The following is a 27,444-nucleotide window of genomic DNA, read 5'->3' as shown; positions in this document are numbered from 1 at the left end:
CTACTTGACAACTGACAACAGAAATCATTCTGAGACTTTTGCAAAGAATTTGGGCTTTGCAGTTTCCAAATATGGGAATACAATTAACTGTCAACCCCGCCAGTCCTTCCCTACATCACCTATACAAACATAGGTCAGTGTTTGGGATCCGTTCGAGGCAGTGATATATGGTTTGTATAGTACTATTACTGACATCCTCTTCCTGGCACCAACAAGCAAGGTTCTTAAGACTAAATGGCAGCAAAAGCCATTGATGTGATTTACTAAGAATGGCTTGGCAGTTTGGTAGCACATAGCAAGGATTTAAAGGAGGCTACAGTTAGGTACAGCTGTTTTGAAATATTACATGGGTTGCATAGGTTACCATACCATTGTCCATGTGAGCCTGAACTCAAATTTCTGGATATGCAGGCAGACAGGCTTTGACATCCTATATATTATAAGGGGTCCCAATCTGGTGCATTACTGGTCGCAGATATGGATGTCCATAAGATTGTCCTGTGGTTATCATTTCCAAGTATCAGCTCCCTCTCATGCTGCATATCAGATATTATTGAATTGATATAAAGGATAAGGAAATAGCAATGACACATTGTACAATAAACAAGTAATACAACCCCATTTCTGACATGTGGAAATCACAATTTTTCATGTTCTATTATCTATCCCCTCCATGCTCCAGCTCATAGGGCACTTTTAAGTCCTTCTAAATTTATCTTTCTGCCTGTACAAAGAACGTTGCTTGGACTTCTCATTCCTTTTCAGGAAACTGATTACCAGGGAGCTGATTTAAATTCTCTACCCAGGCCTTACCATCAGTTGACTCCCTCTCATACCTCTTCTATGCCAGCACTGAGAGTTAATGTGTGAATGTAAATGCAGCTTGACCCTGTCAGTCAATGAGCACACCCTGTAAAGTGATGTCCTTAGCACCCCTTTCCAGGCTCCATCCCATACAACCTATGCACCCTAGCGGTGATCATGATTATACTTTCTTAGATATCGAATAGACATCCTCCCACCCTGCCCTCTTTGGGCTCATGTGATATATGAGTATTCATGTTTAATGGAATCATTCCTTTGTAGTCCGACCAAGGACGTATTTTACCTTCCTTTCCAGTCCCACGTTTTTTTTTTAGTGATTCTGTCTCCAGTTGAAATGTAGATGCTCTGAGCATTTTGTTGTGGTTCTGACCACATATTATGTTGGCAGTATAGCATTGCTTGTGCTTACATGTAATGTCCATGACTAGCACTGGATGCTACTAAAACCCGACTGGCAACTTAGTACATCTGTTGTAGATCTGGAATAGATCAGTTCATGGATAGCGACCCACTTTCAATTCCTGTCTGCCCCCTCTCTTTACCTGGATGAGCAAAATCCCAGCCATTAGTTTGTGCTGGGCATATCTCTCATTGGTGGACATTCGCCTTTATCCCTTAGTGTTGTTTTCTGATTTTCATCATTTGCAAATTGATCTACTTATGGCAAAAACGGTGTACCATTTTTGACTTTTGTTGATTGATTATATCTCCAAGAATCCTATGCTCGATATTTTCTTGGCAATATGGTCTCCTAGTTTTCCCATTCCATCAGTTAATGGTTATAATACTATGTGAGATTTACCCGGTTTGGTCTATGCGGATGCACTTTTTTCCCCTAATCCTTGATTTTGTTGTGGGTCTCTCAACATTCCTACCAATACACCACACCTGTAGTCTTTATTTTCTTTCTAGGAGTGAGAGACAATTTTGTGTCTTCACTTAGCTGCATGGAGCTTGAACAACTGGACTTTTAGAAGAAAGTATATACAACAATTGAAACTCCCTGTGACATTGGCCATGTGAAATCATCATAGAGCATTTTTATCGGCTCTTAGCAATAGTTCTTTCTTGCCTCGCAAGTTATCTCCTTGGTGGCTGACACGTTCCATGCTTCAAGAGCTTTAGTAAAATGTGTCAAGGACCTCATCACTGATAATGTTGCTACTCCATTTTCATTTCTGATAGCTATCCTCCCACCCCCCTCGTTTGCATTTTTCCCTTAGTGTTTTGGTCTTTCCTGTATCCTTACTTCGAGCTGCTAGAGGACTCATCAAAATAAGCTTTCAGAGTCTTTTTAGAGGGGCATAGGCTCCACCCACATGTTGGTTTTCTTGAGCACAAGAATTTATTAGGTTTAAATTGTATGCTTCCTCTAAAAAGACTACTTGTATTGCACTTTCTGGCATGTAGCAAAGTTTATACTCAGTACAGCAGAACTAAGTTGTTTATGGTGGCAAGGTCTGGTCTGTTTATTATGAAATGTTATGAAAAATGCACTAGGCTGGTCGTATTTATTGTGAAAAGCATATGTTAACACCAATAGACATGTAAGTGTGGATTGTTCTTACTCTATATTAAATCCTTTAGATAGGTATTTTGTTACATTGACTCTCACTGATTACCAGAGTAGGCAGTATTTTGGTGTTGGTCACCCAGTGTGACAAACTGAGAACAATAGAGGTTTGCTGTTTGAGAATCCTTGTGAGGCCATTTTAGGAGAGAGAATATTTTGTTTAGCCAACTGTGATTTCTGTACAACTCTAATTTTATGACTATCTCAAATGGTTGCCTTTTGGAAAAGCTTATGTTAAAACCTACAAGCCCTAGGTGGTTATGGTGACAAGCTACATGCCTGTTTTAGTGCTTGGAAAATGTTACGTCAAATGCCATAGGTCTCTTGTGCTTATTAGGAAACATTATGACAAAGGCAGTTGGTCCAGTTTATTAATTAACTGAAAAGCTTGTGTTCATTCCAGTAAGACTTCAATGGTTGGTTGTTATCATATTGTGTTACAGGCTGTAGAGGGGCTTTTGGTTACAAGCAATCATACAGATTACCCTAGTAGGCAAGGTTTTGGGTGTTGGTCACCCAATATGACAAACCCTGGGAGTAGAATTTCACTGTGATGAGACCCTAGTGAGAGGAGTTGTATATTGTTTTGTCAACTGTATTTTTCTACATATTTGTAAATTTATAAATGTATGTCTGTTTGTTGACATTTTATGCAAGGCCTGGGTTTTATATAGTGACAAGCCAATAATAAGGAGCAGAGGCCTTATTAGTTCAGTAGGAAATGTTATGTTAGATTCCTTAAGTATTACCTGTTTATAATGAAAAGGTATGACTAAGCAAGTAGACCTTACTTATTGTGAAAATCATGTATTAAAGGCAACAGGCTGTTCAGGGTGGATTGTTATTACACTGTGCTAAAACCTGTAGGCAGGTATTTTGTTACATGAAATCTCACAGATTACTCTATTAGGCAAGAGTGACCCACCTGAGCAAACCATGGGGATAGACCACTTGCATTTTAGTAGTCCTTATTAGGCTGTATTAGTAGTGATTTTATAGTGTTTTGACAACTGTATTTTGTACACATCTGTAATTAAATGATGTCATGTCTGATGGTTGCCTTGTAGGAAGGCTTTATAGCCAGTATAGTAGGCCTGTGTTTTTATGGTGACAAGCCAGTGATAAAGGTTATATATCTTACTGTTCTCATGATGACAAGTTACAAATTACACCCTAGGTACACTGACTAGAGATGAGGATGAGTTGGATTCAGTATATTGAAGATTACTGCTAAGTAATCTAAATATGATGTTACACTTCACTGCTAAAATCTATCCGAAAATGTAAGGTATTTACAGAAAACTCAAGGCCGTTTTCAGCAAAGGCTTGCCCTTGCCTGACCCTTTCCCAGAGGAAGCAAATAAACCTGCCTTCCAAGAGGAATATGGTTATATTAAGTCAAAAACGAGAAAGGTGCTAGAGTCATGATCATACCATCAAGTAAGCCCTTGTAAGTTGCCTCTTCATTTCAGAGAACTACCTTCTCAACCATAGTCATCGCTCAGGCTTTTTAGAGGGTATAGAGCAGAAATTAGCCATGTAATATGAGAGAACGGTAAAACGTGCCCACCAAACTGCAGTCGTCCATAAGCATTCCAGACAAGAGCAGTACATGCGGGAGAAACTGACAAGAAAAATGTAATATCGTTGTGGAAGGATGTTTCAATGTTGGAAGGTTATGCATGCAAGGAACAGTGAAGCTTTTCATAATTGTAAAATGCTTGACCATTTGAAGTGCATGCTCAAAATCCATATGCATACAAATGACTGACTACTTTTCAAAATTCTGAGCACTTAAAAATCGAGAGCTTATATCCACAGTGCAAACACACACAAACAGAATCATCTCATGGAATTGGATGTGCGCTACCTTTGAACACTATCCTATCCAGTGCAGGAAGGAAATACAATGACGTCTTGATAGTGGTCATATTTCTGCGGGCCTTCCATCCCTCTGACTGCTGGGTTCTGTACCGATTGTAGACTATTGATAGGCTTCTTATGTGAGCTGACCAAAACACATTTGCGGTAGTATAATCTGCCATTATTCATTGCACCAACAACTATGACCTTGCCTTTAGGTGTATCAAATGCAACAACCTTCTTGCAAATTTGGACAAATGTTGATCTTTCCCTCAGTAGTCAAGACTAATAATTGTTTTCTTCGCTATTATTCTTTTTTAATTACAGACCAATTGCTGTTCCAAAAAGCAAGGTGAACATAAAAAGACAGCAACATCTGTTTCATTATCATTCCGTGGAAGCCTACTGTCCTTCATCTGTTGCTAAGTGGAAGAGACACATAATTAAAAACTATATTGATCTTAATTTCTGCCAATGTTTTCCACATTGGACTGGCCTCCTAACTCTACAGAATTGAGCAGGCTTATTAAAAATACTTAGATGCAGACCATAATTGATAACTCTGACGGTCTATATGGGATCCTTCAGCCTGTAACTTTAAGTTGGTCCATAACTGGGATCTTTGCCGGGTTTGTGTGTAGAGAATTACACCAGCCAGTAGTTTTTCCCTAGTACCTTGATAACAAGTCTAGAAGAATTTAATTAACGACCACGTTCAACATTGCTGATAGGTTTAAGAACGCACACATGTACACCTGGTTGAATTAAGACAAACTATTCTAAACATATTTTCAGGTGATAAATGGATATATCACACCCAGCTGGTGAGTGGCTGCTGGCCTCCTCTGATTAAGACGCCGCCATCTTAAGCCTCATTAAAGGGCTGTAGCTCTGGCCTGCATGCAGGCATACTTACTAGGTTCTGTAGCACCATTCGTCTATCCATAAAGATAAGTGTGTCCGCTATGGGTTCTTCTACGACGTGCATCTTGTTGTGGGGTCAGATGCATGCGGAATTACAGGGTAATTGGCGGATTTAAGTCCTCAGCTGGCAGAACTGTACCAGAGTGAGGCCATCTTGCCGTGTGCTCCCCAGTGCCCCCATGGATAGCCAGTTTTGATATGAATTGCATACCTCCTGCAGCATGGTCATTGTAAAACTGATACACTTGTATTATCTGTGGCAAAAGCCACATCCAGCTCTTGAACAAACTGAGCTGTTGCAGCAGATGAACTGCAACACCCTTCATCAAAGTCCACCTGAGAGAAACCTAGCTTTTCAAATATTAAACTATACAAAACTTCATATGATTTAGGATTTCATGATGGTGCTGAAAAAGTGTAATGGATTATTTATCAGAGCTGCATTTTGAATATAGAAGCAATTGTATATTTGGGGTCCTGCTGGTGTCATTTATTATTTAGTGATCTCTCTAAGAAGCCAAGTAAACAATTGGGTTTGTGTATTATAAATCCAACAACCTAAACTGGTAAAGCTGTTTTGTTTTTGTGATGTGGAAGACAGCTACTTCCTTATTACACTGAACAGTATCAAGATAGTGGCAAAAATAATAAGCATCCATTTAGGAAAACCTTTCTTCCATTTGGGCATATAATAATAAATGGTAAAAATCTGCTGTTTATTAAACAGAAAGTTGTCGACTCATTTCTACAGAAGCTCAAGTGAAAATTCTGTCTTTTGCTTTGCCAAATTTCCTGCTAATTTGAACTAAGGTTGGTTATTGATAAACCTGTTGGATTTTTCACAAAGCAGTGAGTATGTGAGGTTTATTTGGGGTTCAGGTGGTATGTGCTGAAAGATTGCACTTATACTTGGTGTAACGTTTGTTGGGATAAGTAATAATCTTCCAGACGAAATGTTCTTTGATGTGATGATTTTTTGCTTTATTAACGGGTCACTATTCAGTTACACTAGAAATATAGGTCACAGATCACATTTAGGTTGTTTGACTAAAGTTATTACAGAAGTTCTTGATACTGCAAAGAACAGACATTTCAAATATGTAAAAATGCAGGGCTGTATTCCCCTTTGTGAATGGTAGCAAAAATGTTTTTTCAGAACAGGCAGTGGTACCATGGACCACTGCCTACTCTGAAAAAATGAAAAGAAAACTTCATTTTTATTTCTGAAATGCAGCCCGTTTTTCCTTAAGGAAAAGGCTGCATTTAAAAAAAAAAAAAAATGCTTTATTGAAAAGCATTCACCGACTTGATGATCTACTGACCCAGCAGGCCACCATCCCTAAGAATGCGACCATTCCCAAATGGGTCGCAAATTGTGACCTGCCTCATGAATTTTCATGAGGCAGGTCCCTTGCCACCCATTTGGGAATTGCAAACAGTGTAGTTAACACTGTTGTACATTTTGTTTTGCTACTCGTGATTTGGGATTGCAAACAGATCGCAAATTGTGAGTCGCAAAATAAAAGGTCGTACATCTGCCCATTGTCTGTATCGTTCCTCAGCCGCCATTTTTATTATTTAAATTAAATTTGTTATGCATATGTCATTCTATTTTGTCGACTATCCTGCAATATTTTAATTGTAGAACTCTATTTTCCTTTACATGTTTTTTTTTCTTATAGATTTTTAGTCTTGATCTTGGAGGCATTTCAACAGTTGTCTTGAATGGCTATGATGCTGTGAAGGAGTGCCTTGTTCGCCAAAGTGATGTCTTTGCAGACAGGCCTTCTCTTCCATTGTTCAAAAAGCTGACAAAAATGGGAGGTATGTGATTCAGTGAAGTGTACTTTTACTTTAAAGTTATTGGTAGAGTTGGAAAACAAGTGTCCACCAGTTTTTTATATTATTTGTTTATATTTATGCATCTGTATTCAAGCTCAGGAAAACTTGTAACAGGTAAAGGCTTCTGTTCGTAAGCTGCCATATTATATTTACCAAACTTGTTAGTCTAAAAAGTATATATTCAACATTCACACTTAACATTTAAGTCGTTTTTAAATACTGTTGGGTGAATAACAGAATTACGCAAATCATCTGGAATGTTTTTCATTGCCTGCCATCATGGAATCCAGTAATCCAGTCAACTCAAAATTATTTCGATTTAGGATTGTTACCATAAAACCAACATTGTTAAGAAAAAAATAAATAAACTGCAGTCCTTAGTTAAAACAGATTAGGAAAAAAAAAGCCCACCATAATGTAATTAATTCACAGACATTTGTATGGAATCATGGAAAAATGTAGTATAATGAGCAATCTAAATACTAAATATTTGTGTGAACGTGTTCATTCACCTTATCCCGCGTCTATGACTGCTGCCTTCCAAGCTTTTTACAAATAGAATGTTCTATTCCTAATAACTCCCATTCATACCAATTATACAAACTAATTTTCCATCTACTTGGAGGTCATATGGGCCATAATCTAGGTGTGAAACTGAAAATGTTTTCGAAAGGGAACCCCGCTTGTGTGAGCTTTTGGTTCTCAGTCCAGATTGATGGAAACCTTCAAGCAAATCATAGACCCTTTGGTCATATGTCGCTTCCCAACAATTAGGCTCTTGCAACAATAGGTAAAACCTTAATTGCTGAAAATAGAAATAAAGATTTCTTTTCCTGATTTCAGCCACTTTCAGACCATCCCCATGTGGGTTTTTACATCCTCTTTCAACTAAGAATGACCTTACAATGATGATCATCTTCATACATATTAAGTACTTTTGAGTATACAACATATTCTGTGGCATTATAAAAACAGGTTCCCCCCAAAAAAAATACACACATTGAGCAGATCATATTCAAAATGGTAGTCACCAGTCCTTAGTAATATCTTTTGTGGAAGCACAGGCACCATTCCATTAACACTTTGTTGTAAAAGAAAACCCAACACTCAGGACTGCACATAGAAGTATAAAATGTGTGTGCAAAATAGCTAGTTAGCATTCAAAACTAAACAAGGCAACTGCCTGTTCAATGGACCAGAGCTTTGCCCTTGATCAGTTGGAGCACGTAATGTCAAAATCCTTCCATTTTATGATCATTTTAATGCAGTTTCTGTCTGTGCAAGTAAATGGAAGCAGGAACTTGTGATTAAAATAGAAATTTGCAGTTAACGCTCAATGGACAGGTAACAAGAACTTCTTGAGGGAAGGAACGCAAAAAGTCCTTGAAAGGAAGATACAGTTACGACTAACTGGAGTTGACTACTACTTTCTGAAATCCTCTTAGTACGCTCTAGTAGCATGCTTCAACAGAAATGTCCAATGTACAACATGGAGTATCTGAACTGTAATTCATTTACAATGTGTTTAAGTGTGCAACAGTGCTAATGCGTAAGTGGTCTTAACACTGATAAAAAAACATCATGATTGATTAGTAAAATGCAATAGCGTGCGTTAAGGATCACATAAATATTTGCATTTTCAGATTAAGTTCAAAGCAATAAGGCACATATGTAGGTAACTTCACTTTATCAACTATTTTCTAAAATTGTCGCTTTGTTGTGTCAACTTAAGAACGAGGCTATGCTTTGCTAATTTGTGGCTAATGCTGTCTGTGCTACTTACTTAGGCACAGTTTGTTATGTTTTTTCATGTACAATATTCACTACATCTTTCTCATTATTATATATGTCTTTCTCTGTTCCCACTAGTCTATTCTTAGTAGCAATTTCCCCCCCGTTTGCGTTATATATTCACTCTAGTCCATTTTTTTACTTATAGAGCTTTCCTAATCCTGGAATTTTCTTTCATTTTGGAGTCGTTCTGTTTTTATGCTTACAACATGGCCACTCCCCTTTTTTCCTTTTTTCTTGTCATTACGCGTTCTAGTCCATTTTTTATCTTCACACTAGCCTCACCTGTCATTGGTATGTAGGGCTCCGTTAATTGCATTGTCCCTTTTCCTTGTTTACCATGGGTTTCTTTAAAAGCCCAAACTATCCACCTTACTTACCGATACTTACCTCTCTGAAAACGACTTTGATCAAGTTCATTACAAATCTCAGGTAAGAAGGCACTCTGGCATTCCGGTCATATCGGGAAGCCTCACCTAGACACCCAACCGTTTTCTCATTTTGTTTTTCTTTTCGGCGCAACGGTGCTTCATGTCGTAATTAGACTTGCCGAACCGAACCCTCACGGGTTCTTTTGCCAGCTTTTATTGAGCCTTTTAAACATTTGTTCTTACTGGCTTTATAATAGACTCCTCTCTCTAGGTACACGATTCTTCGTCTTTTTGGATTATTTAAATTTGGTGCCTCGTTGCTCTCAACCACCATAACTCTTAATTCTTGACTCTCTAATCAGCTACGGCTTTTTCACTTTGAATAGTTTCATTTAACATAGCTTTTGAATTGGGGTTTGAGTACTCTTACTCTTTTTGTACTTTTTTCAATCACCAGATATAGTTTTACTTAATACAGTTATATCATTAGATAGATTTTTTTGTTTTATTTGTTTTCAAATTATGTACTCTTAACAGATACGGATACAGTACCATCTTTTTGTGCTCCCCCGTTTTTCCTTGTTCTTAGGACTTACCTTGGTCCCATTATTTATTCTTGGATGATGATCTTCTCTCACCCTCAGAAGATTCATCTTTCAGTCACCAGTACTTTGCTATACCTGTGTGTGTGTATATGTGTGTATATATATATATATATATATATATATATATTTTTTTTTTTTTTCCTATTTGTTCTTTATTTTTTGATCCCTTTACAGTGTCCTCACACTTTTATTTAGATGGATGTATATTCTCATCTATAGTCTAGGTATGTTTTTACTTTGGACACCTGTATTTGTGTCTCCACTATCCTTGGGTGTTTTTTTCCTACGATTCTCTGTCTGCATACCCCATACTACTTGTTCCTACTCTCAACGGTTCTGTCTCACTTGGTTTGGTGACGTATTCCCCTTTTATTAGGACCTGTTGGTAATTTGTATACTGTTTTATTAAGAGTTTTCATTTGTGTATATCTCTCTAATTCCAGAAAGTCTCTCAAAGAATTTTTAAGATATGCTTATTCACCATTGTCAAGTCTGATTCCCCTATTACTATAGATAAAGTTATCTATGTAATTGTTTAGTACTTATCGGATGCCGATTAGTTTTCACTATATTTGTTCATTATTATTATTCTTACTATTCCCTTTTACTATTTTGCTGTCATTTATGTATTTCATATTTCTTACAGCCTTGCAAAAGTCTCTGTGTGACGAAACACGTGTTGGCTGTACTTGAACACATTTATATCGCAATTACTTGCCGATCTGAATAAATCACTTTATGAACATTAAGAGGATTACTGTACTTGATACCTCGTACTTTTTACAGCAGAGTTCTATCTTTGTATTTACAAATGTTTGTGTTATGAGTGCTGCAGTCCTAGCTGTATCGCTTTGCTAATACCGTTCAGCAGAAATGTTTAGTAAAGTATGGAATAAAAAAAAAATAGTTCTTTTAAAAGGCATATAAATGTGCAACAATTGTAAGGCTTTAGTGGTCTGTAAACTAGTACAAAAACGAAAATGCAAATGATTAATAAAATGGGATTACGCTCATTAAAGCATACATGTTATATAGCATAAAGGCACATAGCAGGTAAATTCACTTTCTTTGGCCCTTTTGCTTATACAGCAGTTCAATGGCGATAGCCAAATTATTTCACTTCTAAATTCTTCATTATCACCATCTTCACCATCCTCAAATGTACACAGTGGATAAGAATTGCCAATGCCTTTATTATGCCCCTACTTTGGACGTAGCACATCTTCAATTTGATCAAAACCAATAACGTCACAAGGATCATAATAACTGCAATCATGAGTTCATAGATCTTCATTCGCCAGATCATGAATAATCCTGGCAACCCAGTCCAGATGCCACTCAAGTTAAAAATCAAAGTGATTTAGAATTTCATTTAGTATTTTTCTACTATCCTTTATAGGATCTATTTGGCTGTGCATACCAAATTAGATATTAGGCAGGTGCGGACAACACTCAGAAAATACTGGTGCACAGTCCCGTCTTTTGGCTGTGAGAAGGTAATCTACCAAGGAAAATGGCACTGGCGTGGCCTGCTGCTTCCAATATCTGAGTTTTGTGTTTAGTCTCTCGAATGGCCTGCCCTACATTGTAGTTAAGAAATAAAATAGAGAAGAATCTGTTTTTTTTTTTTCAGAGATATTGCAGCGTCCCAGTATTCTTTGCTCAGGGTTTCTAGCATAATGCCCGATAGCAGAGTAACAGACCCTAGCCCGCTCTTAAGGCAGCCGGGAGGAAGCTTTCAATTCGTAGATAAAATGAGCATTTCCTTCTTGATGGCTTTGTTTGTGTAACAGCAGACTTGTTATAAGTTTGTATTCTGAAGGATATAATTTGAAACGTTTAGTCTCAACAGTACTGTCACATTCACTTGGGCCACAAAAATGCAACTGCTTCCTGCTTTGTGGTGCTCACAGACCATCTCCCCCTCTGACAAGTCCAGATGAGTCTCATCTGGTCTGCAACAGGCAAGGATGTTGTACATTTTGAGCCTTTGGTAAGAATCTGTGGGGATGCAGGTACATTCAGGCACTCTGTACATTTGATAAAACAGATCAAGGCACGTTTTGTTTCTGGTAAGGGGCAGTCCCATCAAAGTCCCCGCCCCCACATCTTCAGTCAAATGAGAGTGGATCAAGCAGGAAGAAAAGTTAATTGTGCGGCTGTGGTTATTAGGCAACAGTACATAAGTTATTCACATACACAAAACAGAAGCCCTGATCAAGGATATTTTCAGTACAGTTAGGCCTCAAGTTTATGCCCCATTCCACAGCAAGGATGTATCCCACCCAGAGCCAGAGACTGGAGGGCAGAGACAAAGTTAGCAGGCCAGATCCACAAAGGGCTCCAGTAAGTAGAGATCGCCACTTCGAGCAGCGGTGCTAACCACGAGGAGATACAAGTGCAGTATTGCTTGCCTATGTAGGAGCAGACTCAGTTGGGCACTGGAAAGTGACAACGCAGCAACAGGATCAACTCCAGCAGAGGGCCCCAGCATGGGGCTTGATGCAGGTATGGAAGCAGGTAGCAGTGGGCAGTCATTTGAGGCAGGTGCAGCATACTTGGAAGAGTGGATCTACATTGCTAGACCACAACATGAAATTGCTGTTTTGGTGATGAGCAGGATTTGGTTGGGGCCACACCAGCGAAGATGCCAGAGGAATTCCTCTGATAGACATGTATGAATACCCACCTGTGAGCTGGAGGAGACGGCAGGCTTGACGGGCACTTGGCTAAAGTACCTTGGGCTTGACAATGGAAATAGTGGGCTGCAGAACCACACCACACAACACACCACACCATTCCTACCTCAGACCTTTATACAACCATGCAATGTTAAGAAGTAGAAATTGTAGTGCGACCACTTACCTTGTGCTGTCTCTGCACGCTCCTTTGAGATTTCTTGCTCACTTCTGTTTGATCCTCTTCAGTTTCTTTCTTTCAGAGGCTTGATCCTGAAACAGGCATATCTTTCAGAGAAGGTACAGAACCCTGTTCAGTTTGGTCAGCCTACATAGCAGTATCTGACAGAGCAGCGTTTATGGAAGCTAAATCAGTGAGAGCATTCTCTTTGAACACTTCATCAGGAAGATATTGGTCAGTACATTTGACTACTGCGATCTATAGGGCTAACATCAAAGCTCTCACCAATTCTACACATATTGACCATTCTTAATCGGGTTCCAACAGACATCAGGAATCACCTTTTCATCCAAAAGAGCCTAAACTCATGTGTCACTCCAACAACATACTTTGAGTCTGTGTACATGGTTACAATCTTTTTTCTCAGTCACGCCAATGAGTTCATTAACCTGAGCAGATTTAACATTAGGCAATGGGCAGCTTTTAACAATTTGATAAACAGTACAGACAGCATACCTTGTAACCAGATTGCCTCCATCATTTCAGAGACGGGAACCATCAATAAAATAGATCCCCAATAGATTAGCTGATGAGGTGGGACTGAGTAAAAAGGAGTATTTATTGTTGGTGGCTCCAAGGGATATAGAGACAGTGTTTGAGATCCGATAGGGAAAACTTTGGTTAGAAGTACCAACTGCATCTGTGGAGAAGCTCAAGAGAAATAATGAAGGAACTCTGAGGTTTTCAAAGCACTGTGGCTAGCACCAGTGTCAAAAAGATAAGTGGTACATTTACCATTTATCATGCAATCTGCATAGAGACATTTTTGATCCACTGAGTTTGGGGTATTTTGGCCTCCATCTGAAACTCTTGTTTTGACCTAGAACTCAGGACAAGAATTCTCAGTAACTTGGTGGAACTCCGAATGGCCAACAGGACGGGCACATTTTACACAGCATTTGAACAATCTCTTTTCCTGTACCCCAGCTGACCACAAGCAAAACTGAATCCTCCAGTTCCTAGTGCCTCTGCTTGGCCCTTCCATGCTTTGTTCATTCTATCTCTATCCTCCTTGCCTCCTCCCGCCTTTATTCCCACCTTTGAGGGGTTCCCCATTTTTTTCCCTTTATGTTCTTCTGCATGTTTTGCAGCTGCAGAAACAATTTTTCTCTGAGCTACACAATGGTTGCAACTGTCTCTTCTCCTTCTTAGTTTGCCATCCAGTACATGTAATCATTAACTGCTCATATTCTGTAACAATCCCTGCACAAAAGCAGCACCTGCAGCTTCCTGAGTTATTGCCATATATATATATATATATGGATAGACAATGCCCGACTATCTCTCAAAAATCTCCTTAAGCCTCTCTAGAGAATCTGCTAAAGACTAACCCTTTACAATTTAAGATCTTAGTCAAATCAGTTTTCACTGGGCACACACATCCACTGCCACATTTACAAATGCATCTATGGCCATATTAAATGCCCCATTGTTTCAGAGGTCCTGTCTCAGTCATGACGACTTTTCTACTAATTAGTTGCTTACTTCACTCTGTACCACCAACCTCCGGATTCGATTCACATCCTCCCAATTTGGTCTAAACACTTCATTCAAGCACACTGTTCAATTTCTCACAGAACAAGGTTGTATTTTGTCTAATGTTAAAGAACTGTTTGCTAATACTTATTAGGTCGGAGGAGTTCCAAGGGATGTGGAAAGTAATCCTAGCCCAACCACAGGGTAGCCCCTCAATGGAAGGCAGGTGTCGGGAGTAGATGCAGAGGGGTCTTTATCATCAACATTGCTTAAATGAGAGGATGGGAAGTGTTTACTGCCCAGTAGCTCTGCCGTCCATCTAAAGTGATTGTGAAACTGCTGTCTTTGGGGGTCTCTAAGCTCAATTGATACTGACTGAATGCACTGCCATTGTAGACCAACCCACAGCAGTAGAGTCTATATCTTGAATGGTTACTCACACAGCTCTACCCAGCACTTTAGCCAGATGCTTTGCAGTGTTTCCTTCCACATTACTTCTATGCAATCCATCTGCTGACAGTCCTGCAGGCTCTACTCCATTTCCAGGTGCATCATCATCTGATGTCAACTGTCATGGGAAACATGTGGAGCAAATTCTCCTCCCTTTGGACCATGCTCTTTTCCCTAGCTGTTCTGGTTCAGTGATCTGGGGTTGTAAGTTGTAAGGAGGTAGAGCAGTAGGAAAACAAACCTGAGCTCTGTCCCTAATGTGACCTATTTAGTATTACAATTAGTCCCCTTGGTTTTGTTCCCTAAGTTACTCTTTGTGGAGGGTGGGAAGGAAGGGTTTTGTGCACCCTCATTCAATGATCCACTTGCGTTTAGCTGGACTTAGGTTGTGTGCCTACAGGGGCCACACTGGAGGGGCAGGATTGCTAAATAAGGGGGCCTCTTTGTTACACACTTTTATCTTTCAAGAATCTGTGCGGCTTCAGGTCCGGGCACTCCTTCCGATCTTCCCCACTGCTAAACTATTTCTAGAGCCCAGTCACTCTAATCTATAGATGTGCATACAACAATGTTGCCTTTGTACGATTTACTCCAAAGTGTCTTGGTGTCTGGACTGCCTAACTACCCAACCAACCTAATATCCTGTTGCATCCTACCTAAATGGCACATTTGCTCACTTTTAGCCATTTACAGACAAATGCAAGGACGACACATGGAATTCAAGCAAAATACAGTAGTGCAGGTAGGATTTACCTAAAGTTGGGTCAACATGCTTAATGCTGTATTGAACTCAGCTGCTATTCATCCCAATCCCCATGGAGAAATCTCTCCCTTAGCTCTGGCAATAGGGGTCATCATATGGAGTCTGATCCAGTCATCTCCTGTTCCCTAGCCAAGACAGTTCCGGTACACACTGCACAAGGTTCTGTAAAAGAAAATGCAATACCGTGGATAGTGCATAGAACATCTATTATGCTTTTAATGCTTCATAGACAGCAAGCCATTCAACATTTAAGCAAGGCAATTGCGATTTCAGTGGACCACCAGAGCTTCATACTTTATCAGCTGGAGCATGTAATGCTAAAATCTACACATTTTTAGTTATATTTATGCAATTTCTCTAAATACAAGTGAATGGGAGCAGGCCTTTCTTGGACCCTCTCCTGAAGGTGACCCTTACCACCAATGCATCGTCTACTGGGTGGGGTGCACATCTCTGTAAAATGACACTCCAAGAACTTGGACCCCTCACTACCATGGTCAACACATAAACTACCTAAAGAAGATGGCCATACGCCAGGTCCTAAAAGCCTTCTACAAGCTTCTCTATAGCAAGGCAGGCTTCATAAATATGGACAACATGAGATACCCACTTCCCCTAGCTGTCTGCACTAGCTCAAGAGACTTGGCACTTAGTAGTCTGACCTTAGATCCATCTTCTAGCTAACACCTACTGGGAATGGACAACATTTTTCAGCACCTGTTAAGCAGGACCTATCAGCAAGTCCACGAGTGGGAACTCCACATGCAAGTCTGCCACAGGTACTTCCAGCGGTGGTGGACCCCAGCCGTTGACCTTTTTGCCACCCAAAAAAAGCAAAATGCCGAAGCTTGGCCTCCAGGAACTCACACCCACAGTCCATGGGCAATGCACTATGGAGGAACTGGTCTAGGATATTTGCCTATGCTCTTTTGCCTCTCCTACTCATCCCCTATGTTGTGAGGTGTATGAGGCAGGTGTCCATGATCATTAACCCTGGTGGCTTTAACTTTGGCCAAACAGTGGGGACTGATGTCCTTCAGTCCACACAAGTAGCTACTTATTAGGCCGACCTGGTAACACAACAAAGCAGCCAAATGAGGCACACAGATCCCAAAAAGCTCAACCCAGTGATATTTAACAGTTTGGCTACCTAAACCTCCCTGAGGAGTATATGGCCACACTGTGTGCATGTTATGCAACAAAGTGGAAAGAGATTTGCCCCAATGGTATCTCCAAGCAGTTTGACCACTTCATATTTAAGGTTCAAGATTAGGTATTGTACCTTTTATCTCTCAACAAGGCAGGTATTGCATGTGTCTCTGTATGCCTACAGTTAGCCACTGAAGCGGCATACACGCAGATCAGTGAACACTCACCCCTCTTCAGGATTCTGGTGGCCATGGTGTTTGTGGAGGAACTCAAAAGGATGATTTCCCCCAAGAACACCTCCAATTGCAGTATGTAACGTTAATGTGGTTCTCACAAGGCTTATGGAGACACCTTTTTAACACTTCCTGTCTTGTAACCTAATTTCTTTCCTGGAAGATGCCTTTTCTCTGAGCCATATCTTGGCTCAGGTGCGCCAGCGAGTTACAAGCACCCTCCATTCAGGAAACATACATTAAGCCTGATTGACAATGCTCAAACGATTTTTAGTATGCAAGTATGGGCAAATGTACAAGATTGGATGGAGAATAATTAGCTGCTATCGGAATAGCTAGGCGGATTTAGATCCACATGAGCACTAGGGACCAGGTTTTTGATTTTTTTTTAAATTCTTTGGAAAAGAGCCTGAGCAAGGGCCATTTTTATATGTAGTGTTTGTTAGCTTAAGGGCAGCTTTTGATTTGATACCTTTGGAGAAGTTGTGGGCTACACTTAAAAACTTGGAAATGCCATCTAACTTGCTTGATTTGGTAATACGTTCTTATAACAAAAATTATGCTCAAGTGAGATGGGGCAGAAATGAAGAACTGACTGACATTATTATTGAGGCAGGGGTCCGTCAATGATGCATGCCCGCCCCCACTTTATGTACGTTATACATAAATGGGCTAATAGGCATACTCAAGTATTGTAATAATGATTCCCCTAAACTGGATGGTCAGAAAGCCCCCTCTTTACTCTTTGTGGATAATACACTATTAATTTTTAAGCCTCCAGTGGGCCCACAAAATTTGATAAATTAATTTGCTTTTTTCTTGCGACCAGTATGGATTAGAACTAAATGTTACTAAAACCACTGTTACGGCTTTTCACCCACATAGGGTCTTTAATTGGAAGGTGAGGTTGGGGACCACGGAATTGGAGCAAGTTAAGGATTTTCATTATTTAGGGGTGAGGATAGTGAATGGTTTCCCCAAATTGTCAAAAGCCAAATGGCATTGCACCACATAAGCTCAGTGGTTTTGAAAATCTCAAGCTAGAGGGTTAATTGTTGTGCTTTATGATAGAGATTTTGGAAACAGACAACATCGCTTGGCTGTCAAAAGAAAAAAATAGGTTTTTGAAATCAATTCTTAATATGCCCCATAGTACCCCACCCTTGCAGTTGGATGTGGGCCTCAGGGATATAGCACATGTTGCAGATCTTAAAAGCACAAATTAATTAGTGCAATACTCGCTTCTATAATAATATAAGCAAGTGTATGCAGAATTGAAAGGGCTAGATAAGTCTTGTAAAATGTTATGGTTTTATTATGTTAAATGCCGGTTGTGCATTTGGAACTGCACCTAGCTCAGGGCAACCCTAAACTGATCACCAGGAGGATGTTGTATCAATGGAAAACAAGATATTGGCTGCGTGATCACGAAAGGTGGCGAAACGAGACATCAGAGTGCAGTTTCACAGGAAGATTTCTTCACTCAAAATGTAATCTGAAAATTGAACAGTTCATGGATCACAAAGAACCAATCCAAGCAAGATCCATTTTGGGGAAATTTAGATATGGGGGTCCTACTGATGAAATGCTTTCGCAACAAATGGCGTACATCTGCTGAATGTACAGACTTGTGTCCTTCTTGTAAATTATGATCTGAATCAGAAGCACATTTTTTGTATTTCTGTCCATAATATCATTACTTAAGAAAGACCTGGATAATTTCAGTCTCTCTGGCTGTGAAGCACTACGTTGACACTGCTCGAATTTTAAGATCAGCTAAAACTGAACAATTGTATTTGCTATATTAAAATGCCTATATTTTGCCTGCTGGTTAAGATGTAAATTATTTGTAGGCTTTTAGAATGTTTAAGTGGAATCAGTTTTTTTATACCTTGTTTTTAACTTTTGTACTGTAGTACTAAATTGAAGCATCAAATGTATTAATGTTTTGTTGTGGTTGGGTTTTCCCTGAAATAAATGGCATACTTGTACTCGAAGTTAGTTATAATGACTGAGCCTAACACCAGATGGTAGTATTTGCAGAGCATGCAAATCTATATCAATTCATGCTATGAAAAGATGCCTCCAAGGTAACATTTTTCTTCCTTTAAAAGGTGTGTAATTTTGCAGCAATTCTAAGGCTTTAGTGGTCTTTAAAATAGCACAGAAACAAAGTTTCAAATATTAATAAGATGTGACTAGATACCTTAAGGTATTCATGAGCACTAACATTTTTATAAGAAGCATACAAACACTGAGGCACATGTAGGTTGGCTTACTTTCTCACTGTTTTTGCTCTCACAGCAAAAAAGGCTAAAACGTATATAATGTTATGCTCAGGACAAATCAAGCTAATAATTCTACACGTCCTGTAATCAAAGGACCACATCTTTTTATTAAGCCCTTCGTGGTTATGTTCTTTAACCTGTCTTCAATGGGGCCTTTATAAATACTTCCTAAGGAAACAGCTCTGCAGAACAGTATTCTGTGCTTGTTGTGAAGGTGTCTCACTAGGAGGTTACGTATGTTCAGGACACTGGACCTTAATTAGATATGTGACATGTTTGGAATTTTGAAGTCGCAGTACTCTCTTGAAATAATTGCTACATTGAGGACATTGTGATTTGAACGTAAACTTGCATGAACATTAAAACAAACTCTTTTATGACAAGAATGAGTAGAGCATTTTTCTGAGGTCTATGGGAGTGGCTCTGTTGGCAATTGGTTTTCTGTTGCTCCCCTGTTTGACCACTCTCAGGATAGATGAGGTTATTTGTGCATTGGAGCAGAGTGCAAAAAATAAGGCACCGGGCCCTGATTCAGTCCCTGTTGACTTTTTTATTCATAATCTTGAATTGTGGGCTCCAATATTGACAAATGTGTTAGGTTCTGCAGTTATCACAGTCTCTGCCCCCCCCCCACTCCCAAAATCATGGTCTACCTCCATTATAGTGTCGATATTCAGAAAAGGTGACCGGGCAGACCCTTGTTGCTATCGCCCCATTTCATTAATCAATTCGACAAGTAAAATCCTGTTAAGGATTCTCTTGTGTCGGTTGGAATCTTTGGTGGCAGAGAAAGGTAGATTTTCTGAAGTGCATTATGGGTTAAGGAAAGGTGTGGGCACTATTGACCAATGCCTTAATCTTCATCTGGTTATTAGTAAATATGCCAAGAAGTGCTGTCACCATCTCGCCTTCATGGACTTCACCTCAGCATTTGACTGGGTCAACCGGGCTAAGATTTGGAGCAAAATGCTAGCCATGGGCATAGATGAGGCTTTGTTTTTTTATTTGGCAAAGTTATTTGGTGCTGTCGATCCACTGCAAGTTATGGGGCTGGTGTGTGGGGCTGTGGGGATACTTCAAACCTAAAATCGAAAGATTTTTTTTTTTTGAGGCACTCCTCTCTGCCCCTAATAACTCTCCATGCTATTATGTCAAATGGAGTTAGACCTCTGCCCCTTGGAAGATCGTGTCAGACTTGCTCCGATTATGCTATGGCATTCGCTTTGGTCCAAACAAGAGATCGCTCTTAATCATGAGATAATCTGATTGTTTGTCCCTAGTTCATGCACAAAGAATCCCATGGCTAAGTTTTGTGAGGGAACACCTTGTCACACTGGGAAAACCTGATTGTTTTGATTGTCCCCAAAACATGACATCTGTCCCTAGACGAGATGTGAAAAGTAATCTCCTTGATTTATTCAACATACTTAAAGAGGCCTCTATGAAAGGAATGAGGAGGGTAGAGGGGTATCTTCCTTTAGTGACTGCGGATGGCATTGAACCATATCTTCAGTTCCCAATACAGTCCCACCAGAGGTTTTATTTGGTGAGATTTAGGTTTAACATTGCTCACCTTTTAGTATCTTACCCAAGCAATTTTTATTCTGACTCCGCACATAAACGTTTTCCTTGTGATTTGTGTATTGCACAGTCCATGATACACTTTGTATTCTTTTTCACTTTATACACAGTACATAGAAGGAGGTTTTTTATACCCCTGTTGAGAAGCCTGAATATTAGGAGGTATATATTTGCCCTATTCTGTTTCCAGCTTTTACAGTCTGAATATGTGTGTCGGGTTTACAAATGTATCTTTGCAGCAGTAAGATTAAGAAGTCTGGTGGGAAAATAGTCATTATTTTATTTGCCTTATTCCTGCACATGTCAATTTGTAGTAGGGTATATATGAGTGTCAGCGTGCATGTGTTTATCGCATGGTGCTGGTCAACTCTTGAGTCTCAGTGCTGTTGCTGGGGCTTTTAGGCTTTTAATATGTATTTGCACATGTGCATTTTGCACATTTTGTATTTTATCAGTTGTTTTTATTTTTATATGCTTTTTAAATGCTAAATTGTCTTATATTGTTTTAAACCGAATAAAGATGTTTTGAACTGATCTGACAAAAATGAATCTTTTCAACCCTATTGAAATTGCATTCAAGTAATCATGGATTGTGTTTCCTGTTGTAAACAAATACCATTTCCCAGTCTCGAATTGGGGCAAAAGGTCACCTTTTTAAATGCCTAAATGCACCAACCGACGGTACAAAGGTGACAAGATAACATTTGCAAAGTGTCAGGCATTGCACTGTGTGCAACTATTTTAAAGGGTTGTTAGCCATTTGAGTTAGATGCAGCATTTTATTTTGTTAGAATCTGCAGATTATGCAAAGCAAGTGTGGCAAATTCATAGCTATGCAGAAAAATCACCGGCTAAGTATTTACAGCCTTGCCAGATTCCAATATGCTTTGAGCTGCTAAGAGTCTTTCTAATTTCTTTCTACATTCAGAATCTTTAATGGCTCCTATTTTCTTCACCCAAGAGATGGAGCTCCACCTTGAATCAGGCATTACATAATTTGCATGTGTGCAACCAAAGGTCTGTAAAACTGCATATGCATCATCTTTATTCATGTTTTTCCTTTAACGTCAGTAATAATCTAAACATTTTAGTTTGATATCACTCTGCGGCGTAAATTTCAGCACGTCGCCAACTAACATGACGATGCCTCAGAAATACTACAACTAATACATACAACATTTTGACACATGATTCGGGGCATTCTCTCAGGATAGCAATAAGATAAACAAAAATAAACATATTTCTTGGAGCTAGCTAAAAACAAAAGTTATGCCTGAACTGAATAGAGTTAAACCAGTGTGATTTGGTTGGTGGATACTGCTCGGTTCTTTACGCCTATTTTTGGATGAATACCCCCATTCAGCCTCCATCAACGCCTAAGAAACCTTGAAATACCTCAGTCTACTTGAAAGCTATACATTCTTGAAAGCAAAAACCATTTCTGTTTTGTAATATTCTTGCAACTGCAGCTGTAAGGCCTTTTAACTATGACAGTTCTGTTATCCCCGATTTCTAGTGGCGGTCTTGTTCTTTCGATGTGCGAATCTACATCTGTCATCAAACCAAGTGTGGCATATCCCACAATATAATCTATTGGACTATATTTTACATTGACATAGATATCTTCTTCCAGGTTTGAGCCAGTCACTGTTTAAAACCTAGATTTCGTAAAGTGGGTATTGTCCAAAAACTATACAGAAAAAAAGTTTTTTAGGGACTGAGACTTAATCAGACTCTGATTTACTAAAACAATGTCTGATCCAAAACCTCTGTTTGTGGTAGACCCAGTTACAGATGGCATTATTCTTTTTACCTCAGGGGCCTATTTAGCAAAAAGAGGAGTTTCTTTCACCAGTATTACTGATAAAAATGCCAGATGAAATATTAATATTATTTCATAAATTGATAATTGCTCCTAACCAAGTGGGAACCCCAATCATTTGACTGTGGGTGTGTGAATCACCAGCACCTTCAGAATTTGTGTAACGTTCTCACAAATGGACAGGTATGGCCTCTTTCATGTCACCCCCATTCTTCCTCTACCAGAGAGTCTGATGGATGTAACATTATATTACTTTTGCAATTTGGCTAGTAAGGCAAAACATTTCTGGTGAAAACTTCACCTGTTAATTCCTGTTTATTTTTCATTAACATTTGATTTAATAGATTAATGTCTTTAGGAGATCATCAACGATCTACACAAATGACCATCTGGGGAACTTTGTCTACGCTCAGCAATCTGTAGCTTTCCGGTTTTCACACATTGCTTTCCTCCTACTTTCATCCCAAACTGCAAGTAGGAAAATATTAAACTTTAAGTACCACTTAGAAAATTGCAAAACATGTTAAAATATATATTTTACAACTCTGTGTGGTCCTTAAAGCTGAGAGGGTGATCTTAGCACATCAAACCGTTTGTTGGTGCCATTTTTAGAGGTAACACATACTTGCATGTGCAGGACATCTTCTAGTTTGTTTCCAGAACAAATTGCTACATTTTGGCTATTATCAGTTCCCTCCATGGGAATACACAAACCCTGGGTACTTTTAGAATCCCCAACGTGTGTGGAAAGAAAAGAAAGCACATTTTTCCCGGATCCTTTTTGTGGAAAAAGTTATGAAGGCTTAAGCACGAGTTGCCTCTAACATCAAACAAAGGGTACTGTGGGACAAGAGCCTCAGCACATCAGAGGTTAAATGTTGGTGGGGAAGTGGAGAGCTTATAAAGTTAACAGGAGTGTGATTAAAGACTACAGCACACAACCTAAAAAGCATCACTTTTGCAAATGAAGCTAGTACCTTAACCTTAGCTCCCACCCCTCTGTACTGATTCAGCTGCCACAAGTAGCATGGCTTGCCGTTTAAAAGGCCTGATAAAAACAACATAGACGTAGGTATCCGCCTGAATGGAAGAAATGCAAGGCCTGGCTTCTGATTCAGATTTCAAATTAGTTAAAGGGCCAGTAAAGTAAAAACGTTTCTGGAAGACAGAAGAAATTCTATGCTTTACATTGATAGAGTGCCAGCATTCTCCAAGCAATTTAACATACAACATATTTGAACGTCCCTCATTTCTTTAGAAGTAGTTTACAAATTGGTCAATCTGTTATCTAATATATGCAGTTGCTGCCCTTTGTTTAGGATGCTTAACTTGAAAACATGTTTCCATGTTTTTGCCCCATTCAGATTACTTTTGTGGCTTGTCTCCTGGACATTTGGTACTGCGGATGGAAGCAAATCCATAAACTCATTCCACGCACTTTAGCTGTTAAATCCATGAGGTTATGGCAATATGTTCTGAAGTTTGGTTAGCAAATGCTGTTTCACAAGAAGGCTATAACAATATTTTAGGACTCCAACAAATCTAATACGTTAACATTCTAACTAAAATCTGCTCTTTACTAACCCGGTGACATCAGTACTTGATCTTTCCATTGCAATGTTATCATATCACTGCACACTTGAGATGGAAGTACATCATTACGTTTTATCATTTTAAGATTATTTTCCTTGAGAACCCGATTGGTTCCTTGAGCTCCTTATTAGAGTTTGGCCTCTCGTTCATGTTCCACACCCCGTCAGCTCATAGGTAGCCAGGCTGACTTTATCATTGTACTGTCACCTCCTGGTCTCACATTTTTGCACGGTTGCCATATCTACCATTTCAAGTTTAGTATTACTGGGTTGCCCAAACCTAAGTTGAGCACTGGGGTGCACATTCCAGCACCCCACCCACATCTTGATGCTGCTATTCAAGTTGCGGTTAAGCAGTGTGAAAAATTGGGAGGTGGCATGCAATATCAGTAAATATTCTGGCCTGCTGCATGGTGACCATTATCCTGAAATGTGAACATGCAAGTGGAGACTCGAGGGCAGGGTTCTTACTATGGGAGGCAAGTGGCAGTAGGTGACTTGCTGATGTTAAGCATAACATGGAGTTTTTTGGAATAGTAGTTGGGAACAAAGAAACAGAATTGCAACACACTTCAAACTCTCAAAGGTCAATCAAACTTAAGAAACATCTGTGAATATATGCCACAGCTGCTATTATTGCTTATTGCACTTAAGGCTTTAGTTCAGCAAGACTGTTTGACCAGTGGAACAATAGTCTGGTTTAAGGTACGTAATGTTGTTTCAAAGGTGACTGTAAACCTGTTACCTGCCTTAATAGATTAATCCTTAATAGGGCAGAATTTAAATCAAATTGTGTTGCAGATTATTGTCAATACTTATAAATTTCACATCTTTTTTTTTTTCAGGTTTACTAAACGCAAAATATGGGCGATGCTGGATAGAACATCGAAAGTTGGCTGTGAACAGTTTTCGCTGCTTTGGATACGGACAAAAGATCTTTGAGGCCAAAATCTCAGAAGAAGCAATGTTTTTTCTTGATGCCATTGATACGTATAAAGGGAAGCCGTTTGATCCTAAGCACCTGATAACCAATGCGGTGTCCAACATTTCTAACCTGATAATATTTGGTGAACGCTTTCGATACGATGACACAGATTTTCTTCATATGATAGAAATTTTTAGTGAAAACATTGAACTGGCCACCAGTGCCTGGGTATTTCTGTACAACTCATTTCCATTGATCGGCATACTCCCTTTTGGGAAGCACCAGCAGCTCTTTAAAAACGCCGCAGAAGTGTATGACTTTCTTCTGAGAATTATTGAGCACTTCTCTGAAAACAGAAAACCCAAGGCCCCTCGACACTTTATAGATGCATATCTCGACGAGATGGATCAGAACGCACATGATCAGGAAGCAACCTATACAACAGAAAACCTGATTTATTCCGTTGGAGAGCTCATTATTGCTGGAACAGAAACCACAACAAATGTTCTAAGGTGGGCGGTATTATTCATGGCACTTTATCCTAACATCCAAGGTGAGCACATTGAGTTTTTAAGTGCCTGTGGGCATAACCATGCACAAGAGCTTCCTTTTTAATGGTATTTCAGGTTCTGTTGCAGACACACACATGTACTTCTCTTTGCTGTCCGATCAACGAAAGGAATTTGACTGTTCTGTCAGCAAGACAGGCTGAGATGGATGATGGTCGATCGCAGGGCGTGAGTCCATTGACCATTTCTCCTAACACAAGAAGTGCCTGAGGTTACTCATAGCACTTGTAGAAAGCTAGTTGGTTGGCTTCTCGTATAAACAATTTTCCGAGTAAAGCATGTGGTAGTTCAGTGACCTGTGTACCTTTTGTTGCCTTGTACCTTAAATGTGCAGGTCCGTTTTCATGCTTCTGAGAGCTAGTTTGATAATGACTGCACTCCGTGATTCCTTCTGGCACACACATTTTGTTTCCTGCATACTATGCGCATATATGTGTAAGTTTGTAAATGTTGCTGTCACTAGCTCTGTAGCATCCTTCCTTGTCCAGTTGCATTACACATCTAACCTAGAGATTGGAATAGTCCATAACGCTGTTTCCATATTTTAAGTGTGGTTGAAGACAACTTCATGTTAATAGCCTACGAGGAAGGTGACCGGCTGGGATATTGTTCTAGGGAGAGCTACACACAATGGCCTAAATTTGAAAGCTTTTTAACATACTAAACCTTTACACCAGGCATTCACTGCTGCTTTATTTTTATGGTGTTAAAGGTTATGCTGATTGTAGCAGACACTGCCAAGTTACAACTGCACAGGTTTAAGCTCCTTTCTGTTTAATAATAACAGACTTAGTTACTCATTAGTCTTTTTACAATCACAGTTTAGCAAGTAGGACATTGCTAAGAAGTAAACAGAACCACTCAGCAGGCCCTTTCATTTGTAATTCGCTCTTGTCCTACCCATGACATTACTGAACATTAAAAGTTATGAACTGTGGAGGTTAGTTAAAGATAATTCTCATTATGCTAGTCATTGTCACAGTCCTTATATGATATGAAGGAAATTTGACCCCTGGCTTTCTAAGGAAAACATTTATAACAATTTTGGCCCTTGCCCTCTCCCAAATGTTATTGTATGCCCCTGCCCCCCTGTATCAAAACCTTTTGCTCTCCCCATTAAATCGGAAACCATTGCTGGTCCAAGATACAGAACTAACAGGTAGGGGATTGAGCAAAATAGGACAACTGTGGTAAGAATATGGCTCAGTACAATGAGTATTCTTATAAGGTATATGCATAGGAACACTTCATCCCTCACTTCATCCTTCATCTACCACTTCCAAAGCAACTGAATTGAGACTGGTATACGTCCCTATCAATGTATATTCATATATAGAAATATAGATCCTGATCTCGGTGAGCGAGAGCCCACTGCTTCCTGCGTATAGCCGTGGTTGAAAACACGAGTGTCTTGCTAAAAGTTGCTAATATAGTAATCAGAATACCATCTGCAATGATGCCATTCTGATTACTATATTGCATTTCCGCTTAAATGTCTTTGCATCCTCACATTGTTTTTCAGGCCTGGCGTTTTTAAATTTGGTCTCAGTTGTACCACACAGCACTGCCTGGAGGCTAAACAAGAAAGGATTGGACATCATATTGCTTTGGACAGAGAAGGACTGTTCTCTTGCGGGGGAGGAAGAAACTTTCCTATCTATTTCAAAGAAAGTGCCTCAGCCTCTGTTGACAGCATGGTGATAAAAATAAAAAAAGGAATCGCACTGCATTAAGTTGCATGCAATGCTCTCCTCCTTTGGCTACAGAGCAGCAACATATTTTTTACCTCCCACAATATGGCCAAGTTTCTTTGAGCTGCCCCTGTGGAAGCTCAAACTCCATGCTGCATCTCTCATCTCCCACAGGGGTAAGACATCTTCTTT

The 27,444-nt window shown here is 39.5% G+C and overlaps 1 protein-coding gene across 4 annotated transcripts in view; it reads left to right on the top strand.

Moving 5' to 3' along the window:
• CYP2R1 (cytochrome P450 family 2 subfamily R member 1) overlaps nt 1-27,444 on the top strand; it is a 107,013-nt gene that overhangs the window by 21,050 nt on the left and 58,519 nt on the right. For all 4 annotated transcript variants that reach the window (XR_011201439.1, XM_069223695.1, XM_069223698.1 and 1 more), the window contains exons 2-3: nt 6,868-7,009; nt 24,913-25,545. Coding sequence is in view for 3 of the 4 variants with exons in the window: in XM_069223695.1 (XP_069079796.1) it covers nt 6,868-7,009; nt 24,913-25,545 (775 nt within the window). In the remaining variant the exon portion in view is untranslated. The remainder of the gene's footprint in view (nt 1-6,867; nt 7,010-24,912; nt 25,546-27,444) is intronic.

Source organism: Pleurodeles waltl, chromosome 3_1, assembly GCF_031143425.1.
Source record: "Pleurodeles waltl isolate 20211129_DDA chromosome 3_1, aPleWal1.hap1.20221129, whole genome shotgun sequence".
Classification (NCBI taxonomy): Eukaryota; Metazoa; Chordata; class Amphibia; order Caudata; family Salamandridae; genus Pleurodeles; species Pleurodeles waltl.
Note: the sequence above shows the minus strand (reverse complement) of the source record. Positions and strands in the feature narration are given on the sequence as shown.